The sequence below is a fragment of the Chrysochloris asiatica genome, unplaced genomic scaffold (genome assembly GCF_000296735.1).
Source record: "Chrysochloris asiatica unplaced genomic scaffold, ChrAsi1.0 scaffold00271, whole genome shotgun sequence".
NCBI lineage: Eukaryota > Metazoa > Chordata > Mammalia > Afrosoricida > Chrysochloridae > Chrysochloris > Chrysochloris asiatica.
The window spans coordinates 2,180,331-2,207,018 of NW_006408789.1; the positions used below are offsets into that span (position 1 = coordinate 2,180,331).

The 26,688-nt window shown below is 40.5% G+C and overlaps 1 protein-coding gene across 1 annotated transcript in view; it reads left to right on the plus strand.

The window, feature by feature from the left end:
• Positions 1 to 26,688, plus strand: part of ESR1 (estrogen receptor 1) — a 427,711-nt gene that overhangs the window by 319,310 nt on the left and 81,713 nt on the right. Inside the window, exon 5 of the mRNA XM_006874352.1 lies at positions 11,886 to 12,024. Coding sequence (XP_006874414.1) covers positions 11,886 to 12,024 — 139 coding nt within the window. The remainder of the gene's footprint in view (positions 1 to 11,885; positions 12,025 to 26,688) is intronic.

A 26,688-nucleotide genomic window follows, 5' to 3' on the forward strand; every position in this document is an offset into this window, starting at 1 on the left:
GGAGGTCCCTGGGACCATCAAGAGAGAAGAGTGGAGACCGAGACCCTACCCAGAGAAGCAGATGCCTAAGATGGAAGCAGAGACAATGACATGGAGAGGTGGAGCTGTTGGGGACTTTAGACACAGAGAGGGAGAGGGGCTGTGTGCTGAGAATTGTAGTGTATACCCTTTGGATGGTTGATGATGCATGGAGGGGATTGTAACCATAGCAATGAAATGATATACTATAGGATGAATGTAAAACAAATGTTCTCCCATGTAAACTATCACATAATTCACAATAAAACATTAAGAGGAAAAAAAGAGAGAGAGGGGGGCCTGGGAAATGACTCAAGTCTTCTCAAGCAGAGTCTCCATTGGCTTTCTTTCTTTATTTTTTTTTATGTAAATAAAATTGTGGAAGAAATGTTGATTTGATTTTGGATATGACGTAAAAACATCACCTTTGAATCTTTATATGTAGAAATCATTTTGAGAGTAAGATGTGATGTGACGCACTTTTCCAAAGGAGTTGGCAATCATTTCATAAATATCATTGCAAAGTGAAATCACACATGGTTGAGTTGCCAGTCTGCATAATCAAGATGGCTGAGTACCTAGATTTATGTAGATATGACTTTCATCATCTGCCGTTCTTTGAAGAGATTGTCATCTTAGTACATGGTATTTGAGATTGCATCCCTAATTAAAAAAAAAAAAGACAGTACCTTTGTTTATTTTTAAATCTCTGAGCTGAACTATTTAATTTTTATTCCATTTAGTTTGTTGCCAACCATACCAATGGTGTCGTGTGCATAAAACATTAAATCTGCCCCATTTAGTTCTTCACTTACGTCTGATTTTGATTGTTTGACATTTGTCTAGAAGCTATCGTGTTGTTTCCAAACACAAGTAGTCACCACCAGGAAAGTTCTGCTCTCTCTGTTGTTATTGCTGTCTTGCTGTGGAGTTCATTCCTACTCATAGTGACCCTGTATAGGGTTTCTGAGGAGCAGCTCATAGGTCTCAACCACTGACCTTGTGGTTAGCAGTCCAGTGCTTATCCTACAGTGCCACACCAGGACTCTCTCTAGCCCACAGCAAATAATGAGCAGCCAACACCGTGTGGAATCTACCGAGTTCAATAGTAAACCACTGACCATTTATATTGGGAATGCACAAATACAGCTGCATTCTGGATTTGCTAAACATCTTCAAATGCTTTGAGCATAATAAAACCCCCAGTGTGCTTTCTTGTCTCATTTCATTTTGTTTTTTGCATATGCACTTTAGAAGAAATATAATCCACATGCTCTTATTCCCTCACTTTTAAATCATGAAAATGTTTGTTAAGAGCTATTTCATCTTCAGGAAGTCTTTTATCTTTTTTTTATTGGGTTATTTTTATATAGCAATAAAAAGGAAAAAAAAAAAAAAAACAACCCAAACAGAAAACATAAGATGGCATCATGACTTAGGGTAAACACCAAGTACCCAATCTAAGTCGGAAGCTCTAAACCAAAAATATTTTAAAATATTTCTCTTGGTGCCTTATGTAAGCAATGTCCCTTTCCAAAGCAGAAGGTCTGCCTGTGGAGATGAACTAGAGAAGAAAGCTAATATCCTTTGAGTAGCTACACTGGTCCACTGGGATGTCCACTAACTCCTTAATTGTTCTAACAACCCCATTTGGTAGGTCCCTGCACCTACAATCTTCAGAAGTGAATTACCCTCGAAGAGCGTAAGTGACTGGTGCCAACCCAGGTCTGCATGGGTTTTCCATTTCATACGCTTCGTGTTGCTTCCACTCTACTCAAGTTCTGTTGAGGAGGGAGGGTGTGTCCTCCAGATAACCAGGCGGTTCCATGTTGGGAAGTGCATTGGAAACACCTTGTCATAGGTCTCAAAATAGGGGCCTCAAAAAGGCAGCTGTATTGACAGGGTGGTTTTGTAGTGTGATGATTGTGTGAGGGTGCTGGATAAGGTATATTGTGTGTGTGTTTGTCTGGGGCGGGGGCTGCTCACACTTCATTAAGGCAGAAGAAAGTCTCAGTGTCTATGACTGTGGTGATGGAAAACAGGCCGGGGAGGAAGGCCGAGTGCTTGTGTTGTGATAGTCAGTGTTTCTAAACAAGCATATTCTGCTACCAGTCCGATCACTGGTGAAACTGGTTCATAGCAATATTTGTTTAAATGTCTTCAATTTATTTCTTAACAGAGAATTTTATAATATTTCACTGTTACTGGAGACATCTTCAAATGTCACAGGAAGAGAATTGCATTGACCACTCATAATGGGACTGCATATAAAAGAAATATGAAAATTCCTTTTGGAGGGCATAGACATGTTACTTTATCATGGGGTACAGGCCTCATAAGTTGGCATTAGGTTATTATTTTTTAGTGAAAAAAAATTACAAAATGGAAGAGTCTAGATAGCTTAGCATTTGAACAGGGACCTTAGTTCTTCTATTGGTTTCTCCTGCAAATCCCCAAGTTTTATTCAGCTTTGATACTGTCATTGCATAAAAATCTCACTGCTCGTGGCTTCTTATTTTTTAAAATTTATTGTACTCTTGCATTGAGTATTGGTCATTAAGAGAAAAGGGGGTGAATTGTTTAAATTGTCTTTCATTAAATAATAAAGCAAAACAGAAAAATGCAGCCAGAAGCTTCATAACTGACGTTCAGGAGAATGTTGGGAGCCCACATAACTGTGAACATAATTAATTTTTTTCAAGGCCAGGAAACCAATATTTTTTCTAGTGGATTTACTAAGAGGACCAACCATCTGGCTTCTAGTTTTGTAGGTAATACTTTTCAGAGAAAAGTGGCTATTTTCGTTCACAGGATTTCTCTTTGCATACCCATCATAGATTGTATCCTATGGGAATAAGAAATCTAACTATTGTAGCACTTAATTTTTCTGAAGACATTCCTGAAGAGCCCCTCTGATTTATCTTGTACTCTACAGCCGTGTGGAACTTCACAAGCAATCGTATTCAATTAGTCATTTTATCTAAGGATCTCTGCTTAGGCTTCAGCATTTCACCTAGCCTGCTACATCCTTAGGAATCTTGGTGTAGCATTGTGGGTTAATGCGCCAGACTGCAAAGCCATTTGAACTGCAAGGTTGGCACTTCAAACTCACCAGCTGCTCCTTGAAAACCCTATACAGGGTCGCTGTGGGTCGGAATCGACTCGACGGCACTTAACAATAACAACAACTGCATCCTTATGGGAGGGCGAGGCTTAAAGAATCTCTTTCTGAGGCAAGATAAATGAAGCAGTGTGTGACCGCAGAGTATAGTAGACAGTTCAGGATCTCGGGGTCCAAGTGAAGGGGGTGGACACATGTGAGCTCCTTTGACAGTTAAAAGTAAGTGCAAGTACAATAGAGGAAAAATTAAAACCACAAAAACAGTTGCTATTGAATTGACTCAATTATAGTGTTCCCATGTTGGTCAGACTAGAGCTGTGCTCCACAGGGTTTTCGAGGTCTGATTTTTTGGAAATAGATTTCCAGGCCTTTTTGCCTAGGCAACCTCTGGGTGAACATGAACCTCCAGCTGTGTGAACCATTTGTACCACCCTGGCCTACTGGAAGAAAAATGTTTACTTTATAATGGGGGTCAGAAGGTATAATGTCCTCACTTGATGGTGGAGTTAGAAATAATGAGTTGATTGTATATGTTGACAGTGGAACGTGAGAGATAATGGGGGGGCGACACGTGGGGTGAGGTGGGATGAGGGGCCTCTTTCTATGAAAGAGACCTCCCTGCACTTCATGAGTCAGATCCCCGCCGAGCACAGGAGTCGGCAGTAGGATCTGAACATTTATTGGATATTCTGTTATTAGAGCTTTGTTTGTAAACTGTTCCATCAGTGGTAATGTGTTTGGTTGTTAACTGCAAGGTTGGAGGTTCAAGTTCATCCAGAGGTACCTCAGAAGAAAGACCTAGCAATCGACTTCTAAAAAAATCAGCACATTTCCACTCTGACACACATGCAGCCACCAAGCATTGGAATCCAATTCATGACAACTGATGGTGGAATGTAGAGCAGAGAAAAATAGCTATGGCTTCTTTTTTTTCTTGTAAATTCCATTTTATAGGTTTTAGAGATTTCTGAGTATCTGATTCCGTCTAGACTCCATAAGTCATTGTCATTTGTGTTTAGCTATGTATTCTGTCCCACAACCCCCTTGTTGTTAAGGTGGGGGTTCTCATGTAATAGGAAGGTGAGTCACCTGTTAAATTGTTACCTGTTAGAATCTCTGTTACTGACACCTCTATTCATATCCCAAAGAAGCTGCTAGCTCCTCTCTTCATTTATTGTTATTGTTAAGTGCCCATGATTCGTAGCAAACCTGTATAGGGTGAGGAGCTGGTGGGTTTGAACCAAAGACCTTATGGTTCTCAGTCCAGTGCTTATCTTACAGTGACACAACAGGATAAGGGGACTTTTTCAATATTCAGGAAGGAATAGGATTTATTTTTTTGTTTGCCCCTACCTTATTATATCAAACAGGAGTCCTGGTGTGGCACTGTAGGTTAATGCGCTAGACTGCAAAGTCAGTTTGAACCACAAGGTTGGCAGTTCAAGATCACCAGCCGCTCCTTGGAAACCCTATACAGGGTCACTATGGGTTAGAACCAACTGGGTTGCACTTAACAACAACAACGCTTATTATATCAGCTCCATTTGAACTTGTGTATTTGATCATTCTGTATGTTTATAAGGGGGAAAAACCAAGTATTAGATTGAACTGTGTGTCCCCAAAATCTGTGCTGTAAATCTTACCCCTGTATACCTGTGACTACAATTCCAGTTCAAAATAAGGTTTTCTCTGTTATGTTAATGAGACCCTATCAGTGGAGGGTGTATTTTAAGCCAATCAATTTTGAGCTATAAAAGGAGCAGCCCAGGCTCACTAGCCAGGAAGTCCAGATGGAGGAGACTAGACACTACACTCCCTGAAGATTGTCAAGTAACTGAGACAAGGAGAGACCCTTCCCCCAAGCCTGTGTCCTGAATTCAGACAACTAGTCTACTAAACTGTAAGAAAATAAATCACTGTGCATTAAGACCATTTGCTTGTGGTATTTCTGTCATAGCACTAAGATATCGGGGGATACTAACATGATATCTATAAATAGTTATCATAGTATGCTTTTATTTGGGGGATATGATCTGATTTTCCCCATTAGTTATGAACTGAAAGTATTAATAGGCATTTGTTGTTGTTAAGTGCTGTCGAGTCCGTTTCTGAGGAGCTGCTATGGGTTTCAACCACCAACCTTACAGTTAGTAGTCCAGTGCTTACCAGGACTCCGACGTCATTTATTCAGCCCCAGTGAGGTGTTATTTCCTGTGTGGTTAATAGTGTTGAGATCAAGTGCACTGTAAGAAAAGAGACTCTCCATTTAATAGTCTCCCGTGGACTGGGAAGGTTAATGGACCGCTTTCTCCTGGCACTACCCACAACCCTGCCCAGGGAACTTGCAAAGGCTGCTTACTGAGCAATGGAAGCAGCAAGGCCCCAGTCTGCACACAATCCGCACAGCTGGGAGAAATAATTAAATAGGCTGTTTCTTTTACAGAGAAATCTACAACATGTCAAACCAAAGGCCCCAGCAGTACTCTGGCCTTCCACTGGAAACAATTATCAGCAGACCTACTACAGATGAATTTCATAATCATCATACTTGTGTGGTATAAATGGTTATGGTCAGATACTCAGACTCCCCAAAGACCACTAAAACTGTCAGAATTTCATAACGTTGGAGATTTGAAGTAACATTTAAAAAGCATAATTTTGTTAAGTATGTAAAGTTACCACCAGAAATTACCCCTCCATTTTTCCCAAATGCATAACCGTTTTTGATGTCCAAATTGCAGAGAATTGCACAGGGCAGTCTTGAACTCCATCCTTCTGAATTTTTGAGTCCTTGGTAAGGTATTGAATAATCTGGTGTAGGTTTCAGAGTAGGTGATGATATCAAATGATTAGATTTTTCTCCCCACATAAAACAGGGAACATTAGAAGACAGAAACAATCTCACTTTTGAATGTTAGTAGTTCTGAAAATGAGTTTAAGTCACAGTGCAAGCTAACATTACTCTTTGAAGACTTAGCCAAAAATATTAGAGTGAGATCTTACAGAATTAATACTTCCTTGAGAGCTTTCTTGTTAAGTCTTCCCACTTGGCTTGTCTTATCCCATTAGACTTTGAAGACTGAGAAAGAGAGGTATTTCCTGCTGCCTTCGGTGGCATTTCTCCTGGAGCAAGGCTGGCCTACTGTGAGCCACTGCATCCTGTATGAAAGTCTGAGCTGTAGTTTCTAGCAGTGTTTGTTCCTTCCCCTACCAGGGGGTCTGAAAAAAAAAAAAAAAAAAAACCACTGTTTTCTAGTCCTGTAATTCTTCTTATGAACAGATTTGTTGTTGTTAAGTGTCATGGAGTTGGTTCCGATTTATAACAATCCTGTATGGATTTTCTGAGGAGTGGCTGGTGGGTTTGAACCACCGACCTGGTGATTAGCAGTCAGTTTTCCATCAGCACTCCAACAGGAGTCCATGAACAAAGTAGTCCTCTGCTTTGGATGGAATTGTGTCCTCCAAAAACATGTGTAATAAATTCTAACCCCCCATACCTGTGGTTATAATCTCATTTGGAATAGGGCTACCTTTTTATATGCTCATGAAACTATATCAGTGTCAGATGTGGTTTCAGTCAATCACCTCTGAAATATGAGAAGAATCGGTTAGGCACAGAGAAGGAAATACAAAGAAGGAAGAGAAAGATAAACTCCACATGAAGATCATCACTGAGGAGCCAAATGTAAAAGCTGAAAAGAGTCAAAGATCTTCCCCCCAGAATCTACAGAGAGAGCATATTCCTCTACAGCGGCTGTCCTAAATTCAGACGTCAAGCTTTCTAAACTGAGAAAATCAATTTCTGTTTGTTAAAGTCACTCACTTGTGGTATTTCTATTATAGCAACACCTGGTAGGTGTAAGGCTGTAATATAAGCACTGGACCACAAGGTTGGTTTGAACCACAAGGTCAATGGTTCAAACTCACCAGTCACTCCTCAGAAACCCTATACAGGATCGCTTTGAGTAGGAGCTGATTCAACGGCACTTAACAACAACTACGACAACAGCAAGTAACTCTAGTAGGGTCTAGTTGTTGTTAAGTGCCGTGGATTCAATTCTGAATTAATAATAACCCAAGGAGTGGCTGGTGAGTTTAGTAGAAAGTCAGTACAAAAAGAGGCATACCTTCAACAAGATGGATCAATTGGCTGCAACAATGGGCTCAAACATAGGAACGATGGTGAGAATGGCACAGAACCTGGCAGTGCTTTGTTCTGTTGTACATAGAGTCATGTGAAGTAAGAACCAACTTGATGCCACCTAACAATAAGAACATAAAACTCTTTCCCACTCTCCCAAAATCAGGTTTGGTCAATTCTATCTTTGAGAAGAATTTGAGACTTAGACTTAGACCCCGAGGTCTTGCTTGAGCATCTCTATGTGACTCCTAACCTGTTTAGAGCTAGGAATTACATGAAACACGGAGATTAAGCATATAAGAAACACTGAATTAATAGTTTTATGTTGAATCTGTGATGCTTCCAAGATATCCAAGTAGAAACAGCATCCATTAGATAAACCATGAATACTTGATTGCTCAGGAAATAAGCTTACATATTGCCTTTTTAAATAAAGGCAAGTTGTTGTTAGGCACCATTATGACAGTTCCGATTCAGAGACCCTATGCACAACAGAATGAAACACTGCCTGGTCCTCCCTCATCTCACTGTGGTTACACCTGAGCCCATTGCTGCTGCCACTGTGCCACTGCATCTCATTGGAGGGCGTCCTCTTTTTCATTGACCCTCCACTTTTCCAAGCATAGGTCCTTCTCCAGGGACTGGTCGCTCCTGATAACGTGTCTGAAATATGAGAGATGAAGCCTCATCATCCTGGCTTCTCATATAGATTTGTCTGTTCTTCTGGCAGTCCATTATATTCAATCATCTTTTCCAACAAATGCATCAGTTTTCTATGGTCTTCCTTATTCATTGTCCAATTTTAATATGCATATGAGACGATTGAAAATAGTCCTCAAATGGACTTCTTTGCTCTGTAACACTTTAAAGAGGTCTTGTGCAGCAGATTTGCCTACTGCAATACATCATCTGATCTCTTGACTGCTGCTTCCATGAGCACTGATTGTGGATCCAAGCAATATGAAGTCTTTGACAACTTCAATCTTTTCTCCATTTATCATGATGTTATTTACTGGTCTAATTGTTAGGATCTTTGTTTTCTTTATACTGAGGTGCAATCCATACTGAAGGTCTTTGATCTTCATCAATAAGTATTTTCAGTCGTCTTCCAGCCAGCAAAATTGTATCATCTTCATATCACAGGTTGTTAATGAGTCTCCCTCCAATTCTGATGCCGTGTCTTTCTTCATATGTGGTTGTTGTTGTTACGTGTCATCTAGTCGGTTCCAACTCATAGTGACCCTGTATAGGGTTTCCAGATAGTGGCTGGTGAGCTTGAACCACCTACCTTGCAGTTCAAACTGACCTTGCAGCCCAGTGCAACACCCCACAGTATTTGCTTGGCATACATGTTGAATGTTGTTGTTGTCATTCAGGAGAAAGATGAGATTTTTCTGTTCCATCAAAGATTTAAAACCTCAGAAACCCTATATGGGGTCTCTATGAGTCAGAATCAAGTTGACAGCCCTTAGCAACATAATAAAAATTCAGATTGAATAACTATAGTGAAAAAATACAGCCCTGGCACACAGCCTTCCTGATTTTACACCACTCAGTATTCCCTTGTTCTGTTCGAATGACTGCCTCTTGGTCTATGGACTGGCTCCTCGTGAGCACCATTAAGTGTTCTGAATAATGGTTCTTCACAATGTTATCCTTGGCATGCTCTAGTAAACCCATCTATAAATATTACCTTCCATCCCTTCTTCACGTTCTCTCATGATCTCGTGGTATGATCCACAGAGTCAAAAGCCTTTGCCTAATCAATTAAATACAATTAAACGTATTCCTGGGATTCTCTGCTTTTAGTCAATATCCATCTGACGTCAGCAATGATCTCCCTCATTCCATGTCTCCTTATAAATCCAGCTTGAATTTCTGACTGTTCCCTGTCAATGTACTGTTGTAGCCATTTTTATATTATCTTAGAAAAATTTTACTTGTGTGTAATACCAATGATATTGTTTGATGATTTCTGCATTCTGTTGCGTCACCTTTCTTTGGAATGGGTCCATATATGAATTTCTTCCAATTAGTTGGTCAGGCCGCTGTCTTCCAAATTTCTTGGCATAGATGAGTGAGCCTCCAGTGCTATCTATATCATTTTGTTGAAAGATTTCCATTTGTAGTCCATCAATTCTTAGAGCCTTGTTTTTCACCAATGCCTTCAGTGCAGCTTGGACAAGTAGAGAAAGCTAATAAATATATAATTTTTGTTTGAGAGAATATAAAGAAGAGATGGAAGGTAACATTTAAAGATGAGTTTTCTAGATCATGCCATTGTCCTGGATAAGAGAGGGGAAGAAAGGTTGAGAGTAGGAAGACAGTAAGAAAATAGACTGTGACGAGTTACATCAGGAACAAAGAACACAGCTGACGAGGAAAGCAGTCCCCTTTGTGGGCGTTTTGTTTAATGACCCAGTCACTCAGCAAATCTTCATTTGCTTATTTGCATATTTTAGGTCGCTTGTTGAACATCTATAACTAGAGTTCATATGATATGGTGTCAATTGTAGTCCAGGCCATATTGGAGCCAGAGGTTGTAGACCTCTCTCTGACCTTAATCATCATGAAAAATGTCTAACTAAATTATGAGTATCTGTTTCCTTGTGTATAAAATGGGGCTATCAGTTTCCATTCATAGGGTTATTGTATGAATAAAGATGAAAATAAATTCTGTATAGGAATCACAGCATTGCTTCCAGCCTATATTACAGACTTAATAAAGTAGTCTTCCTTCTCCTTTTCCTTATATTATTATTGTTATCAGACATCTACCATATTGCCAGGAGCAATATAGTGTAAAATTAACACTGGACTGATAACCACAGGTTTATGGTTTGAGTCCACTAAAGAAAGATGAGGCTTTCTGTTCCCACAAAGATTTACAGGGTCACTATGAATCAGAAATGACTCAATGGCACTTAACAACAACAACAACAACCATATTTTCATTGGTCATTGAAAAAGCCTTCATCTCCTAATCAACATTTAAAAAAGGAGAGCACATTTTAGTGGTTATTCCCAGAAGTTATAACACATTTTATTTATGTTTTCATTCTCCCCAGGTGGTTTGCATATGATAATGCATTAGTCTTTCTTTGACATAGCATGGAAACAAGAGCATAACTCTGTAACTAAACAAGGAGATAGAAATTTAGTGATTTAAGTCCTGCCTCCACTTCTATTCCCTAATGGTGAATGAAATATAAGAAATTTAAATATCTTGTACCTTAAAATCTTTAGTGAAAATAAAAATGAATAATAATAGTCAGTAGGGTTATTGTTGTTGTTTTTAGTTCCTGTTGAGTCACCTCTGACTCATGGCAGCCTTATGTATTGTTGTTGTTGTTGTTAAGTGCCATCGAGTCCGTTCCAACCCATAGTAATCCTGTATAGGGTTTCCAAGGAGCAATTAGTGAGCTTGAACAGTCAATCTTGTGGTTCAAACCAACTTTGCAGTCCAGTGCATTAACCCACAGTGCCACACCAGGACTCCTGTGCCATTGGTTCCGACTAATAGTAACCATGTTGAGGGTTTCTGAGACTGTACATCTTTACGGGAGCAGAAAGCCTTATCTTTCTCCCACAAAATGGCCAGTGGTTTTGAACTGCTGACCTTGAGGTTAGCAGCCTCACTCCTAACTACTACGCTCTATTACTTGGTTCTAGGCCATCTTATATAAAATGAGACCTTTGTATCCATTGTTGTGATGATTATGTCAATCCATCTCATGCAGGGATTCTCTGTTTTCACTAACTTTCTACTTTATCAGTAGAGTTATTGTTGTAGATGCTGTCAAGTTGGTTCCAATCCAGAGCAATCCTGGGTACAACAGAATGGAAAGTTGCCTGTTCCCATGCCATCCTAATTGCTGTCTTATTTGAACCCATTGTTGCTGCTCCTGCCATTGTGTCAATCCATCTCATTGGGAGTCTTCCCTTTTTGTCCACTGACCTTCCACTTTATCAACCATGATGTCCTTTTCCAAGGACTGGTCCTGCTCACATGTCCAAAGCAAAAGAGACGAAGTCTCGCCATCATTATTTCCAAGGAGCAATCAAGGCATACTTCTTCCAAAACAGATTTGTTCATTTTTACCGGCATTCCATGGTATATTTGATATTCTTTGCCAACACTAGAATTCAAATGCGTGTTCTTTCTTACTCATCATCCAGCTTTCACATGTATATGCAACGACTGAAAATACCAAGTCTTGCGTCAAGCGCCCTTAGGTCCTCCAAGTGATGCCTTTGTTTTCTTCATAGATTTATTAAAAATATCTAAACAGTAAGCACACAAGTTTTAACACTGTGTAAGTAGGAATGTCAGAAAAAGCTAGGTGAGTTGCATACATTAGTGTATTGTCTGTCAATGTGACATGAAGGCTGTAAGAAACTTAATGCTGTATTAATATTCATTGATGACTAAGTTTGAAAAAAAGAAAAGGTCATTTCACTTCCCCTTAAAATGTGCTTTGATTATACTTTCTTCTCTGTAATCAAACATCGACCCTGCCAGCTCAAGTCCCTGTTGGAATTAACTTTAACAATAATGAATATAAGTCATTCAAAGTCAGCAAGGTCTTCCTTCTCTTGTTTCAGGCTTTGTGGATTTGACACTCCATGATCAAGTCCACCTGCTGGAATGTGCCTGGCTAGAGATTCTGATGATCGGCCTCATCTGGCGCTCAATGGAGCACCCAGGGAAGCTCCTGTTTGCTCCTAACTTGCTGCTGGACAGGTGAGTGGTCTGGATGTTGCATGGATTAAGAACTTCATTTATAATCACCAGTTTGTTCACTGAAGCCAGGGATTCAGTACTTCATTGCATAATGAAGTTCTAATACAGTGGTCTTACTTACGTATTGCTGCTGTAACACACATACTGCAAGAGAATGGCTTTAAAGATCGGAAATTTACTCTTTCACTCTTCTGGAGGCTAAAAGCTGTGTAGATTCCTTCTTTGAGCCTCTCTTCTAGATTCTGGTGTCTGACCATCCATCATTCTTGGCATCCATTTGCTCATAGATTATCCTCCCTTGGGGTCTGTTTTTCCCTTTATGAACTTGTGAGTGTTTGTGTGTACTCTGGTCTTATGACTTAGAAGTGGCTTAGAACCCAACCTGCACTGTTAGGACCTCCACAGATTGACTGACTATAATAGATCGCACTGCCAAAAATAGTTACATCGCATTAGTTCAGACTACATTATGAAAGGTGATTCCATCACATTGCATTGTATTGCTTTGCATTATGGGAAGTAATCTGCTTTACCCAAGGCCAACTGGTTTAGTCACATGTACTTACTTCACAATACTAAACTAGACCACTGTTTGGCCAAACCACTGTGAATCACAGCCTAGTCAATATACAAAATTACCACAGCAATGAATACAACTTTATTGTTGTTGTTGTTGTTAAGTGCTGTCAAGTCGGTTCCACTGCATTCTGACCCTGTGTAGGATTTCCAAGGGGCGACTAGTGAGTTTGAACCACCGACCTTGTATGTTTAATTTATAAATAGATAAAATCGGGTGATGTGGGTTATCCAAATTCACAGAAAGCAAAGTATAGTCCGGCTAGACATCTTCTGAGGAGCTTTTATTTTTGATTTTTTGTCATTATGAAGTCTAGTCTTCTAATCCTACTTTCATCTGGTCTTATATAAACATGATGAATAACGTCCCTTAACTAAAACCTTTTTCTGAGCTCATGTATGTCCAAACCACAGTGCTCTTCTCATTTCCTTCCCTAATTTTCTCATCATTAAGTTACGGGAATTTGACTAGAGAATTCCCAAAGTCACACAGCCAGGTCTACGTAGCCATATAAATTAGTTACTTCTTTTAGAAAGTGAAGAGTTTCTAAAAATGGGATGTGAATAGTATTTTTCTTTCTTTTTCAGTCATTGTTTAGAGCGGTAGAATTAAGATTCTTTGATCATAACTCCAACAATGGAGGTCCTGCCCTATAAATCTGTGATGAATGCTTTACATATGTCATCTCGTGTCATCTTCATGTCACTCCTAGGAGGCAGGCATGTTATCAGTCATGTTTATCAGAAAGGACACTAAGACTCAGAGACATCCTACAACATGCAGCAAGCCAAGAGCCAGCCAAAGGCAGAGATGGCTTTCTGGACTCTGGCATATTCTATTCACTTGTGTCTTGGGCACACGCTCTTCCCAATTTCTCAGGTTCAGTGGAAGCTCCTTTGGTTTGCTGTGGTAGCCTCTTGTTTGTAACTTAACTTGTCTTTGTGGGCTGCATGACAATTTGCATGGGAAAGAACCATCTTCTTGTTTCTTACAAACTTATGTTGCTTCTGAACTCAGAAGTGCCAGGCTGCCAGATGGCCCACGCTACTTCTAGGAACATTCCTTCACTTCATAGCATCACTTTACTTTTTCCTCTCCTGCCCTGCTCCTGGATTCCCCACTCTTACCAAGCCTCCGGGAGCAGAGCTTCAGTAAACTTCATGTAAGCGATGAAGCATTGTACAAGGTGTTTGTTAATGTTTCATTTGTGTTACAATTGCTTTTGAGTAGCTGCCATGGTGCTCTTCATGGCAGGTTTTGCTACTGTAAAATATTCCAATATTGTTGTTGCTGTTCGGTGCCATCAAGTCCGTTCTGGCTCATTAGTGACCGTATATAGAATTTCCGAAGAGCAGCTGGTGGGTTTGAACCACTGATCTTTTGGTTAGCAGTCCAGTGCTTATCCTCTAGTGCTACACCAGGATTCCAATATTAGAGTTTCATAAAATTATGAAGAATGGCCATACTTGATCCTTAGAATGACACTCCCACTGTATTCTGCTAGTCCTAAAAAGGATGTCTTAACACTTTTTCTTGCTTTCCTTTTCTGTTTTCTCCTTTCCTTGCTTTTTTTGGTTTTCTTTTCAAGTCATTTCCACTGTTTCATGTCGCTTTCTTATTTCTTTCCCAACCCTTGCTTTCCTTTTCTTGTCACAGCACTGTGGTTCTATGACCAAGGGCTAGCGAGATAGACAGTGTGAAAGTATTGGGATTTCCTTGTTATTGATGCTTGTCGTAACTGTTAAGTCTTTTCTTGAAAGGTCTTAACTGCACTGATCTGCTCCATGATTTATTACCCCAGTGTTGTCTATCTTCTTGGGTGCCCACTTGCTTAGAAAAGACATCGACTCATTGCATGTTGGATGTGAAAGTGTCTTCTGACATTATTCCAGCCCAATGGACTCATTGTACCAATGGTGTGTTATTACTGAAGGATTTCCCTTCCTTTCCCTTCTCTTTTATTGGCTTTAATAAATTCATGGGGGGAAAAAAGGATTAAATCATCATGAAAATGTTCCATGAAGTTGTGAAGCTCCCTTGGCTATTAGTGCAGTATGGGTGGCTAGAAGTTGCAATTTCTATCCAAGCCTAGTTTCCAAAGCTCCAGATTTGAAGTTCCTACTACCTATGGACTACAGTTTTTCAATCTCTGCAATATTGGCATTTTGTTGTTGTTGTTAAGTGCCGTCGAGTTGGTTCCCACCCATAGTGACCCTGTACAGGGTTTCCAAGGCTGTAAATCCTTACGGGAGCAGAAAGCCTCATCTTTCTCCCACGGAGTGGCTGGTAGTTTCGAACTGCTGACCTTGCGGTTCACAACCCGATTCACAGCTACCAGAGCTCCCATTTGAGGTAGGATAAATTATCTATTGAGTCGGCTGTCCTTTGCATTATAGGATGTTTGTAGCATCTCTGTCTCTAACTAGATGCCACTAGCATGACCCTGGTTATGACAAATAAGAAGAGCTCCTAACATTTCCAAAGTGTCATGCTGGATAGAGATAAGGTGTGGGAAATTGTCCCTGGATGAGAATCACTGTTCTTGTCTTTCATACTTGATTGTCTTGTAAGCTCTTAAGACTTACCATACCACAAAATGAATATATATATATATTTTTTTCCTCACCAAGTCTGTTTATTTTCTTTAGTTCTCTATGGTAGTGACCGTCTTTCACTTAGGTGCTGAATTTATAAAAGTCCAATATAATCATTTTTCACAGTGTAGCTAAGTTTACCAAAAGAATTTGCCCGTTTTCCTTGGCTTCTGAGAGAGAACCTCTAAAACCTTGGCATTTCATCAGCGATGGAAGTGTTCTGATGCGACTTCTAGATCATACCTGAGGGTTTATGTTAATGAAGTTACTTGGGTGCAGTTTGGCCAGGCCAGAAAACACTCCCTTGTGATATGAGTGCAGCCTCAGGGGAGTAGGTAAATTCAGTCAGAAGTGCCTACATCAGGAAATTCTCACATCCCAGCTTCAGAAGTCTCCTGGTTGATAAAAGACATGGATGCATGTGATTGGGTACCATGTTATTTGGGGGGACATGGAAGATCCTCTTTAGGAACCTTCTTTAGCCCTTACCCTATTTGCCTCTTTACTTGAATCCGTTTTCTACACTAACAGAAACTCTTTAAGTATAAGATTTTAACCTTAGATATAATGCTTTCCATGCGTTCTGTTCGTCATTCTAGCTGGATATCCAGAGCTTATGTCTGGAATCCTGCGGGACTGTGCCAAAAACCCCAAATTTGTATTCAGCCAGTCTGAATGAGGATGCACTGGGGATTCCCAATCTTGCAGTTAGCATTAGTGTCTGAAGTCTTAGACACACCTGGGCAAACTATGACCTTTAACTTTGGAACTATGGCTGAGCTCCAGGTGATTCTGTTTAGAAGAGTTTCTGCATGTGCAGTTGTTAGAACAGAATTCTTGATGGCTCCATCAAGTTGACTCTGACTCACAGCAACCTTATATACAGGTTGAAATGTACAGGAGCTGGTATTCCAGGAAACTGCCTTGTTTTTCTGGGAATCACAAGTTTTCTGCTCTGTACTAAATGAAAAGTATTTGAGTTTTCCATCTCTTAACACAGGTTTTACTGTACAAGGGGGCTTCTAAAAGCTCATGGAAAAATGGAATTAAAAGATAATGGAATTTTCCCAGAGTCCCCTCAAATCAAAGAATAAAGCATAGCTCAGTTCTATGACATCCTCATCATCAGTGGTCTATCTGAGGCCACTGCTGAGGCTAATGAGTCAATCTAGCTCATTGAAGGCTTTCCTCACTTTCACTTTACCAAACATGATGACCTTTATTAGCGGTTGGTCTTTCTTGGTGATATATCCAAAGTAAGCCAGCCAAAGTCTTGTCATCTTTATTTCTAAGTGGCACTCTGATTGTATTTCTTCTAAGACTGGTTTGTTCATTCCTCTAGAAATTTAAGATATATACAGTATTCTTAAGGTGCTCTGGTAGCTGCAGACCTCAAGGTCAGCAGTTCAAAACTACCAGCAATTCGCAGGAGAAAGATGAGATTTTCTGCTCCCCCCTAAAGATTTACAGCCTTGGAAACCCTGTACAGGGTCATTATGAGTCTGAACCGACTCCACGGCACATAACCACCACCACCACCACAGTATTCTTAAGAAGAGAGAGAAACAGAATAAATTCAATTAATCGACACACTGGGTGTCAGAGCAGTGGGATCTTCTTGGTTCCCCATACACCCTCACCATGTTATCTAGTTACCTGTCAAGTAAGTTATGACTGTCCAGACATCCTATTTGTCTCAGCTGCTCAGCCCTAGCACAGATCCTCACAGTCTCTTTTCAGACTGTTGTCTCCTAACTACCACCTCTTCTTGACTGTTGTCCTTTCCTTCAGTCCGTGACCCACGGTGTTGCCATAGACATCTTTCTAATGCACAGCTGTGCTCACGACACTTCCTGAGTCAACTTTCATTCACTCATTTCTTTAGAACATACTGTAGAAACTTCTTACCTTGACCATTATGAATCCCTATTATAAGCATCATAAGTACAAACATCTGCAGAACCAGTCAGATGATATAATAAGGGAGGAAGGTCAGTGGGGCAAATTCAAAAGGGAATGCTGGGGATTAGGGTGACCTGGTGAGTTCTTGTCCAGGCTGATTTTGGCCTAAGAGCCTTGGCCTTCACTTCAATCTTCAAGTTCTTTCTGCACTACTCCTTCTCCTGCATCCAATTTCCTGCCATATTAACAACTTGCCAAACTCAAGATGTCCTGCTTGTCTTCAATGCCTGAAAAATCTTCTATCATTAGCAGTCTCCTTGTCAAAATCTTATCCGTGTCAGATGCCATTCTTCCCCGAAACTTTCTTTCAGCCTCTCCCGCCTTTTCAAAGGTAACTTCTCCTTTTGCCAAGTTCTGATTGGGTTTGCTTGTTCTGCCATATATTAGTTATGATTGTATGCTGGTGTATCTTCATCTTGGCCATGAGCTCATAAACTCTTGTGCATGTTGATGTCACCTCCAAACCTGTTACAGTCCAGTCGATTCTGACTCATGTGACACCACGTGTCTCAGAGTCAAACTGTGCTTCATGTGATTTTCAGTGGCCATGGTGTTTTGGAAGTAGACCATGAAAGCTGTCTTCTGAGGTGCCTCTTGGTAGATTCGAAACTTCAACCTTCCCGTTAGTAGATAAATGCATATCCATTTGCGCTACCCAGAGACTCCTGTATTTTTTGTGGTGTTGTTGTTGTTGTTGTTAAGTGCTTTCAAGTCAGTTCCAACTCCTAGTGGGTTGGTGTAGGGTTTCTGAAGAGTGGTTGGAGGATTTGAACCACTGATCTTGCAGTCAGAAGTCCAGTGCTGACCCTACAGCACCGGAAGTGTTGGTAAGCTGCACTGACCAGGGTCACCCAGGTAATTGTGGCAGATCACGACACACACACATCATTCTTTTGAGAAAGTCATTTCTTGTTATCAGATACAAACACAAACAATCTTGTTCATTGTTATCTTCAGCTCTGGGCCCATGATCTTTAAAACTTTGCAGGCATTTTTATCTATCTGAATTCCAAACTGTCCTAGTGTGGTGTTATGGGGTATACGCTTTCTTAATGGTAAATTGCACTTGACATGTGTTTATACTTCTGATACTCCACAAACCTATTATGTAAACTTTAAATTCCAAATGAGACTCTCCCAAAAGACATGAATTGTTCCCAAACTAGACCCACTATCAAGTAAATGTCTTAAGATCGTAACACATTTAATTATGCTTAGACACATGATTAAATGTGTTAAGATCTTGACCTGATATGGTGCTATGGGATAATGCGCTGGACCACAAAGTCAGTTTGAGTTGCAAGGTTGGCAGTTCAAGCTCACCAGTCGTTCCTTGGAAACCCTATACAAGGTCACTATGAGTCAGAACTGACTTGATGGCACTTAACAGCATAAACAAAGACATATGTTGGAGTTCCTAGTGTGGTGTTATGGGGTATACACTGGATCCAAAGGTCAGTTTGAACTGCATGGTTGGCACTTCTACCCAGTACTTGGAAACTCTATACATGGTCAGTTACTATGAGTCGAAATTGACTCAGTGACACTTAACACAACAACAGGTACATGTTAGTGATTAGAAATGCATATAAGGTAAATATGAAAAATGTATAAATAAAAATATTTAATAAAAAATGATCACATAAATACAAGTATAAAACAATGTGTGCATGAATCATTTATTTTAGAAAGATCAGCACAAGGCTGGTCCCAACTGTTCGACTTTTCCGACATGCTGTACTCTTCCGTAGTTCTTGATGCCAATCATCCTTCCTCCCTTCTCTCAAGTCCCTGGGTTCTGCAACACATTGCAACATCTCATGAAGATCACAACTGTCAAAAGAAATGGCTCACCCAATTGTGGAGTCTGGCAAGTCCCAAATCCATAGTTTAGAGATCAGTCAGGAAGAATCTTCTCACCCATGTAGTCTCAGGACCCAGGAAACCCACATCGGCAGGCCAGACAACAGGCTGCTGATGCCCTAGGCTGTGGGAACTGGTGACTCAGGTCAGGTGATGGCCCCAAAGTCCCACGAACTGGAGGTCAGACATAATGTGCAATTAGGTACAATTCAATAGTATCTTGCCAGATGCAAGATCCAGGGCAAGGGAGAGAACTTGTCTAAAGCAGTCTGATACATTGGAGTCAGACCATGTCCTGAAGGGAAACTAAGAATGGTGACTTGAGTCATACCCTCTAGTAAGGTGGGAGCATCCTTAATAGTTTCACTGTAACCTCCTTGTTGTTGTTGTTGTTGTTAAGTGCCATCGAGTCGGTTCCGACCCATAGTGACCCTGAACAGGGTTTCCAAGGGTGTAAATCTTTACGGGAGTAGAAAGCCTCATCTTTCTCCCGCGGAGCAGCTGGTAGTTTCGAACCACTGACCTTAAGGTTCGCAGCCTGATTCATAACCACTACGCTACCAGAGCTCCTTTAGACCCACCATAATCCTTACTCCTTAGCAACTTACTTCAAAATGTGTCCACAGTCACAGGCATGTTGTTGTTAAGTGCCATCGAGTTGGTTCCAACTCATAGTTGCCCTGTATAGGGTTTCCAAGAAACAGCTGATGAGTTTGAACCTCTGACCTGTGGTTCCAACCGACCTGTGGTCCAGTGCTGGTCCTCCAGCACCACAGCAGGACTCCAATCACAGGCAGAGAGGTCAGGATTTAGAATACATCACAGAATGCAGAAATTTGGCTAGAAGGGCCATCATAAATAATTAACTGCCATGCAATGTGTAATCTAAACTTTTTAAATATAATTTAATCATTGCTGTGTGCCTGATGCCATTCAATTTAAGTATGATTAACATGTGCCTAAATATTAACTCTCACTATTATTACATTGCCCTCTAGTGTTTGAGCACTGCTTCTGATGACTTTGTTAGATGCATAGCAGGGGTGACCGGTAGTCCATTTGCAATAGTCTACCTCTAGAAGATGATTATTGAGCGACAGCTAGGCCACTCTTTCTACTTGAACCATGAAAGCTCTAAAACCCTGTGATCAAATCGAACTTTGATTAATGAGTTACCTTGACCTTCCTAGTCATCTTTTCTTACCATACTGTGTAGAGTAAAGTTTTTATTAACAAAATATCCATAAAGTCAAAGTTAAGTAATTGATTGAGAGCTGGGAGATGGAAGATAAATGTTGGCTTCACCATTTTTGTTGCAATTCAGGCTTTATGACATTGCCTTTGAAAAGCCAGCACCTCCATAGGCTGTTTACTTTTGCATGTTGTTGCTGTGCCCTCTGATTCATAGTGACCTCATGAATAACAGAGCCAAATGTGGCCCATTGCAGCAGCAACATCATTGTTTTCATTTTCCAGGGCTGCTGTTACAGAAATACAACACACAGATGGCTTTAACAAACAGAAATTTATTCTCTCACAATTTGAGAGACTAGATGTCAGAATTCAGAGTATCAGCTCTGGAGAACAGTCCTTGTCCTTTTCAACATCTGTAGGTCCAACGTTCTTCAGAGATTTCCCTGTGTCTTAGCACCAGGGTTCCTCTGGCTCTAGGGGCTTCACAGTGCAGGGACCCCAAGTCCAAAGGACATATTCCATGCCTGACTTTTCTTGCTTGCTGGTAATAAGTCCCTCGTTTTCTGCTCACTTCTCACTCCTTTTATATCTCAAAAGAGATCAACTCAAGATACAGCCTAATCCTTTAAATTGCAATTGACCTCATTAACATCAAGTGCCTTTAAGTAGGTTCCAGCTCATTGACCCTGCGTAGGTTTTCCAAGATTGTAAATCTTTTGCAGGAGCAGAAAGTCTCATCTTTCTTCTGTGGAGCAGCTAGTGGACTGGAACTACAAACCCTGTGATTTGCAGTTCAGTGCTTTTCCTACAGAACCACCGTGTTCTCCATTAACATCATTGTTGTTGTTGTTAATGCTAGAGTCAGTTCTGACTCATATGAAACCCCTTACAGGGTTTCCAAGGAGCAGCTAGTATATCTTTCTGCAGCACCACACACACCAGGACTCTGCAATACTACAGAAGTGAGGATTTACAACACAAAGGATACTTACATTAGATCACGGCTGATTCCATCAGATCCCATCACGGGGTGTGTGTGTATGTGTGTGTTTGCATCATATGAGCTCATGTCATGGGGGGTGACTAATTCTTAACTGCCAATCCACTGAGAATCCAGGCCCAGCCAAGTTGACACAAAAATCTTAACTCACAATTGCTACTCTCATTGTTCCCTTTGAGTTCATTTTTTTGGCCATTGTGTCGAATCCGCATCATTGAGGGCTGGCCTTGCCTTTGTTAGCCCTGCACTTTACCAAAGATACTTTTCTTCTCAAGTGTTTCATCTCCCTCTTAATGATGTGTCCGAAGTAAGGGACTCAAAGTCTTGTTAACTATTTGGTTTTCATTGACTTTAAGAAAAAAATTTTGTGTGCGTGAACTGAGTGATAATTTACATGGAAGAGCATCAGCTTTACACCATCATTTCATTGCAATGATTACAATCTCTGTGCATCACCATTCAACAGTATTTGCTTCCATTCCATCTGGGTTTTGTTGTTGTTTGTTTTTTCAGGGTGGAATGTACACAAAAATACTCAGGAATATATAATAATTTAAACAACCAAAGGACATATTCTGCAAACCTGCCTCCTAATTGCCAATATTCAGTCCCTCTCTTTCCATGAGCCCAGAGTCCTCAGTTGCTCCCTCTCTCCATGTCCCCATCTCTGCCTCCATCTCTGATGTTGCTGTTTCTCTGAATAGGGTCCTGCATTCTGCTTGTGCTCTTCTCCCTTGATAGTCCTAGGGTCCTCAGTTTCTGGAATGTAAGATTAACTACTCCCCCATTTTCATTAAAAAACTTCCACCTTTGCAGTTGTGACAGTCGCAATTAGTCATGATAACAATGACTCAACTATTGAATCCTAAGAATCTTCTCCCCATCTCTTTTCACCAGACCCATCTAGACAAATTGAAAACTATTCAGTGGGACCTCTACCTTCCCCCGTATACTCTTAAACTAAACTCCCTCTTGGAACATTGTAAGCCAGTCACTTCATGCCTTTATCGCCCCCTCATTTTAGGTAGCCAGTGTCTAAGTTGCCAGTCCCTAGCTACCCTGAATACAGAGGAGATAGCACTGATACTTGATGTGCAGACTCCTTCCTTCTCAGTTGGTTTTTTGTCATTGGCTCATTTTGATAAGTAGATGGATAGGTCTTTCTTCCTTAGTCTAAAAGCTCCACTGAAACCTCTCCACCATGGGAGATTCTACTGGTAGTCACAATACCAAGGACATAGTTTTCATCATCATAGGAATAGGCCAGCTGGTACTGTACAATTAACTGACAGATGGGTGGTGGTCTTTTACATTGAAATAGGGAAAACAGGAAGCCTGCGGACATGGTGCTTTTGTAACACAAGGATTACCAAGTTGATACCTAAAGACAGGGTTTTATCTGAAATTGAGTGCTGTCATATCCTGGTCACTGCAGCCTCCATTGTAGAGCTAGGTATTTGTGCCTTAGAAGGCCATCAGAAAGCTAAAATTTACCCTGGACTTTTCCTGTAATTACTCAGATGTCAGTACTGGCAAACAGGGCTTAGTGATTATAGAAATATGAAACCTGCTGGCTTTCCATCCCACATCTGTGAGCAGAGGACGTGTTTCTATCTTGTGTCCATTTAGAAAGAGTTATTGTCTGATTTACTCCCTGATGACAGCTCATGATCTCTTGATTCTGATAGTTTATAGCGTTTCTGGTAGTCATGTGCTTGTCGGCTAATTTTAAGCATGCCGTGCTTGGCCAGTTTCCATTTCATCCCTGCACCCTGCAGTTGTGAACTCCAAGCACTTAAGGCAGTCTTCTTCTTTGTGAAAAACCAAGAAATAAAGGTTGTTATAAGAAAGAAATAGGAACCCAGTCATTTCTCTTGGGATGTGTGTATGTGTGTGTTGTATAAGAGGAAAGTTCAAGTTCAATGCCTGTGAAAGTAATCAGGAAATGGAGAAAACGTCTTTTCCATTTTAGCACCTAATCCTTTGGTGTGTTTTTGGCTCAAGAAATATGCTCTTTTGGTTGGCTGGGAATGCGCCTTCACCACTGGACCTGCCTGAGTGAGTGTGCTGAAAAAACCTGGACAGAAAACAAAAACCAAAGAGTTTAACATTCATCCACCCTTGTGGGGTCACTTTGCTTTTGTAGGAGGGAGTCAAATTTACTATAGCTGCGAGGCAGATGTGATTTAAGAAGAAACAAAATCAATTGCCTGTTTAGGAGATGATATCGTTTCCAACAGACTGGCTGTCTAATCCTGTTCTGCTGGCGCCATCGATGCTACCAAATTCTGAGAAATATTTGTGGATTTCTCTCAGGAGCCAAAGCACTTTCTTTTGACTCCTGTTCACTCTCAGAGAAAAAAACTATTCATGCATCTGTAAAGGAGGGACTGATTGGACGGGCTGAATATTCCCTCCACCAAGCCTCTGGCCAGAGGGTTGTTGATGTAGATCTTTCCATTGCCCTTGCTTCAGGAGCCTCTGATTGCAGGAAATAGGATTGGACAACAAAATCCTTTCACTCGTAGGCAGGGAATAAGAATAAGTTCTCCTCCTTGACAGAAAAACAGGTTGCTGCGTCATAGAAAACATTTTGCCACCTCTAGTAAATAGCAGACTGTTTTCAGATAACACGCTCATTTTACATTGGGGGGAGCAGGGAAAGTGATTTTCCAGAAGCAGGGTTTTTCTCACTTTAGGTTATTCATCATAAATATTTCAGGGGGAAAAACATGCAAATAATAAATGCTTTTGGCAACATTCTTTTAGACTTTTTTTTTTTTTTAATGTGTGACTTGGAAGAATCAAAAACAAAGTTCTGAAATCAGTTTATGAATTGAGAAGGCAATGCATGCCAATGTGTTTCTTGGGCAGGAAGAGAGGGCCCTCCCTTGACTTTCTTCATTAGAAGTCTACCCTGTGAAAAATACAGGCTACCTCAAAGAGCAACAGTACCGTACCTGGGAAAGAAGAGATGGGGGGCAGGTGATTCACCCATCTGAAAAATGAGTGCTGAGTGGGGAGAAACTGGAGTTTCGCCAGTAACTTTGTCCGATTCCCCCTGAAACCTTCCACAAGTGTTTCATCTCAGTTTTCTTGGGTTTACATGTTCATTTCTCCCATTCCTACCTCAGAACCTTGTTCATCATCATTGTTCCCTATGTCTTATGGAATTGAGGGGGCTAAGGGAAGAAGACAACCTTTATTCAACTGCTTGCATGTGTACAGCACTGTTGGATTGTCTTCTACACTATATTTTGCTCAATATGTGAGCTTACAGCTAACAGGGGAGTTGCTAGTTTATAGTTGGCCTCTTTCCAGTTGGTTCTTTCCAGTTCTGAGTCCTTAATGACTCATCAGTATGTACCAATTGATTGGTTCTTAAAAGTATTTGATTTAGTGCCCTGATAAATCCTAAGATTATGAGACTATAAACTCTAACAGAGAAAAAAACTGAGGCCAAAAGAAGGGAGAAATAAGCCTGACTGTTAATCTTGCCACTTCTGATTGAAGGAGAATGAAATTGTATTGAATTGTATACTTTAAGTAGACAGATTGCATGGTGTGTGGATTGAACTTTAATAAAGATATAAAACACACACATGAATGAAAAATGCATGCGTACATACACAAGTACACCAACTATCTATTGGAAATCTCAGGAAAAGTCAGCTTGATGTACAAGGCTGTTAACAATGGAAGTGCTTCTAAGGGTTTAGATGGAAAAGGTTAAAAAAAAAAATCCAAGCCAAGTTTTCTTCTTAAAAACAAAAGCGATTCAGCAGCTCTTAATTACAAAGCTTGCTAAATCACAAGTCTTTAAATCCTCAAGAGAATTATGCCTGTAAACAGTCAGGATCCACTCAATGTGAAATTGCTACAGAGGCAAAGGTATAATTCCAACCAAGAACTAATCCTGTCTGTGTAGGTTAATTTGACTTTTCTTACATCCTTTACTACTACATTATTTATTTATTTATTTTTGCATTGGCCATTTATTATTAACAGCTAAATTGAATTAGCAAATAATTGAAATCATATTGTTGACAAAGTTTCCTTTTAAGGTATTTGAATATTATTTACTTGAGGACTAAGGTGCACCGGACCCAAGCCATGGTATTTTCCTTCACTGCCTTTGTATGTGAAAGCTGGACAATGAATAAGGAAGACCAGAGACGAACTGATGCATTTAAATTATGTTGGTGAAGAATATTGAAAATACCATGGACTAGCGGAAGAACAAACAGATCTGTCCTGGAAGAAGTACAGCCAGAATGCTGCTTAGCAGTGAGGATGGTGAGACTTTGTCTCATTCACTTCAGCCTGTGTTATCAGGAGGGACCAGTCCCTGGTAAAGGACATCATACTGCAGTAGGATATCAGCAAATACAGAAACCCTCCAATGAGATGGATAGACAGAGTGGTTGCTGCAATGGACTCAAACATAGGAACGGTGGTGAGGACGGTGCAGGACCAGAGAGGCATCTGTTTTATTGTACCTACAGTTGTAATGATGGGACCCGACTCCATGGCACCTTTCAGCATTGTTTACGTTACACATAATATACAGGGATAATCAGTAATTCTCTGCTTTCATTACAGCTACCTCTCTCTCCATAAAGAACCTGTGGTAGAGTAGTTTATTATGAGTTGGGCTGCTAACCAAAAGGTTTCATCAATTTGAATCTACCAGCTGCTCTGCCAGAGAAAGATGAGGCTTTCTGCGCCCTTAATAGTTTATAGCCTCCGCACCCTATACAGGCTCGCTGTGAGTCAAAACCAACTTGTCAGCACACAGCTACCACCACCACCAAGTCTCAACCCACAGTTGACATTAGAAAGATCTTTTTAAAAAAGAATAATAATAAGAAGAATATCCTTAAAGGGATAAATGTCCAGCAATAAACGCATGTGACCAACTTAAGTCTGTGCTAGTAAGGGAGCTCTGGTAGCATAGTGGTTACGAATCGGGCTGCGAACCTTAAGGTCAGCGGTTCAAAACTACCAGCTGCTCCGTGGGAGAAAGATCAGGCTTTCTACTCCTGTAAAGATTTACACCCTCGGAAACCCTGTACAGGGTCGCTATGGGTCGGAACTGACTCGACGGCACTTAACAACAAACTACAACAGTTAGGATTCAGTCTAATTCAACTCAATAGTATTTATTCAGCAACTGGAGGATATAAGGAAAGTTGTGTACGTTGCAGAGAATTTATGTGAATTGGTGGAGTAACGTTAGTATGTAAATGAACATAATCAAAATAAAGCTTTATCAACCACACCCCAGCCACACCTCACATTGTTCAAGGCTACTTTACCTTCCTCACTACTTTCTGATGATGTAGAATTCTAAGTGAAAACCAATTCCTGGTTTACACTTGCATTTATAGGCCAATGTATTTGTGACCTTTGCATGTAGAATATTTAGCACAACTACATTTGACTATAAGGGGCTCTGGTAGTGTAGTGGTTAC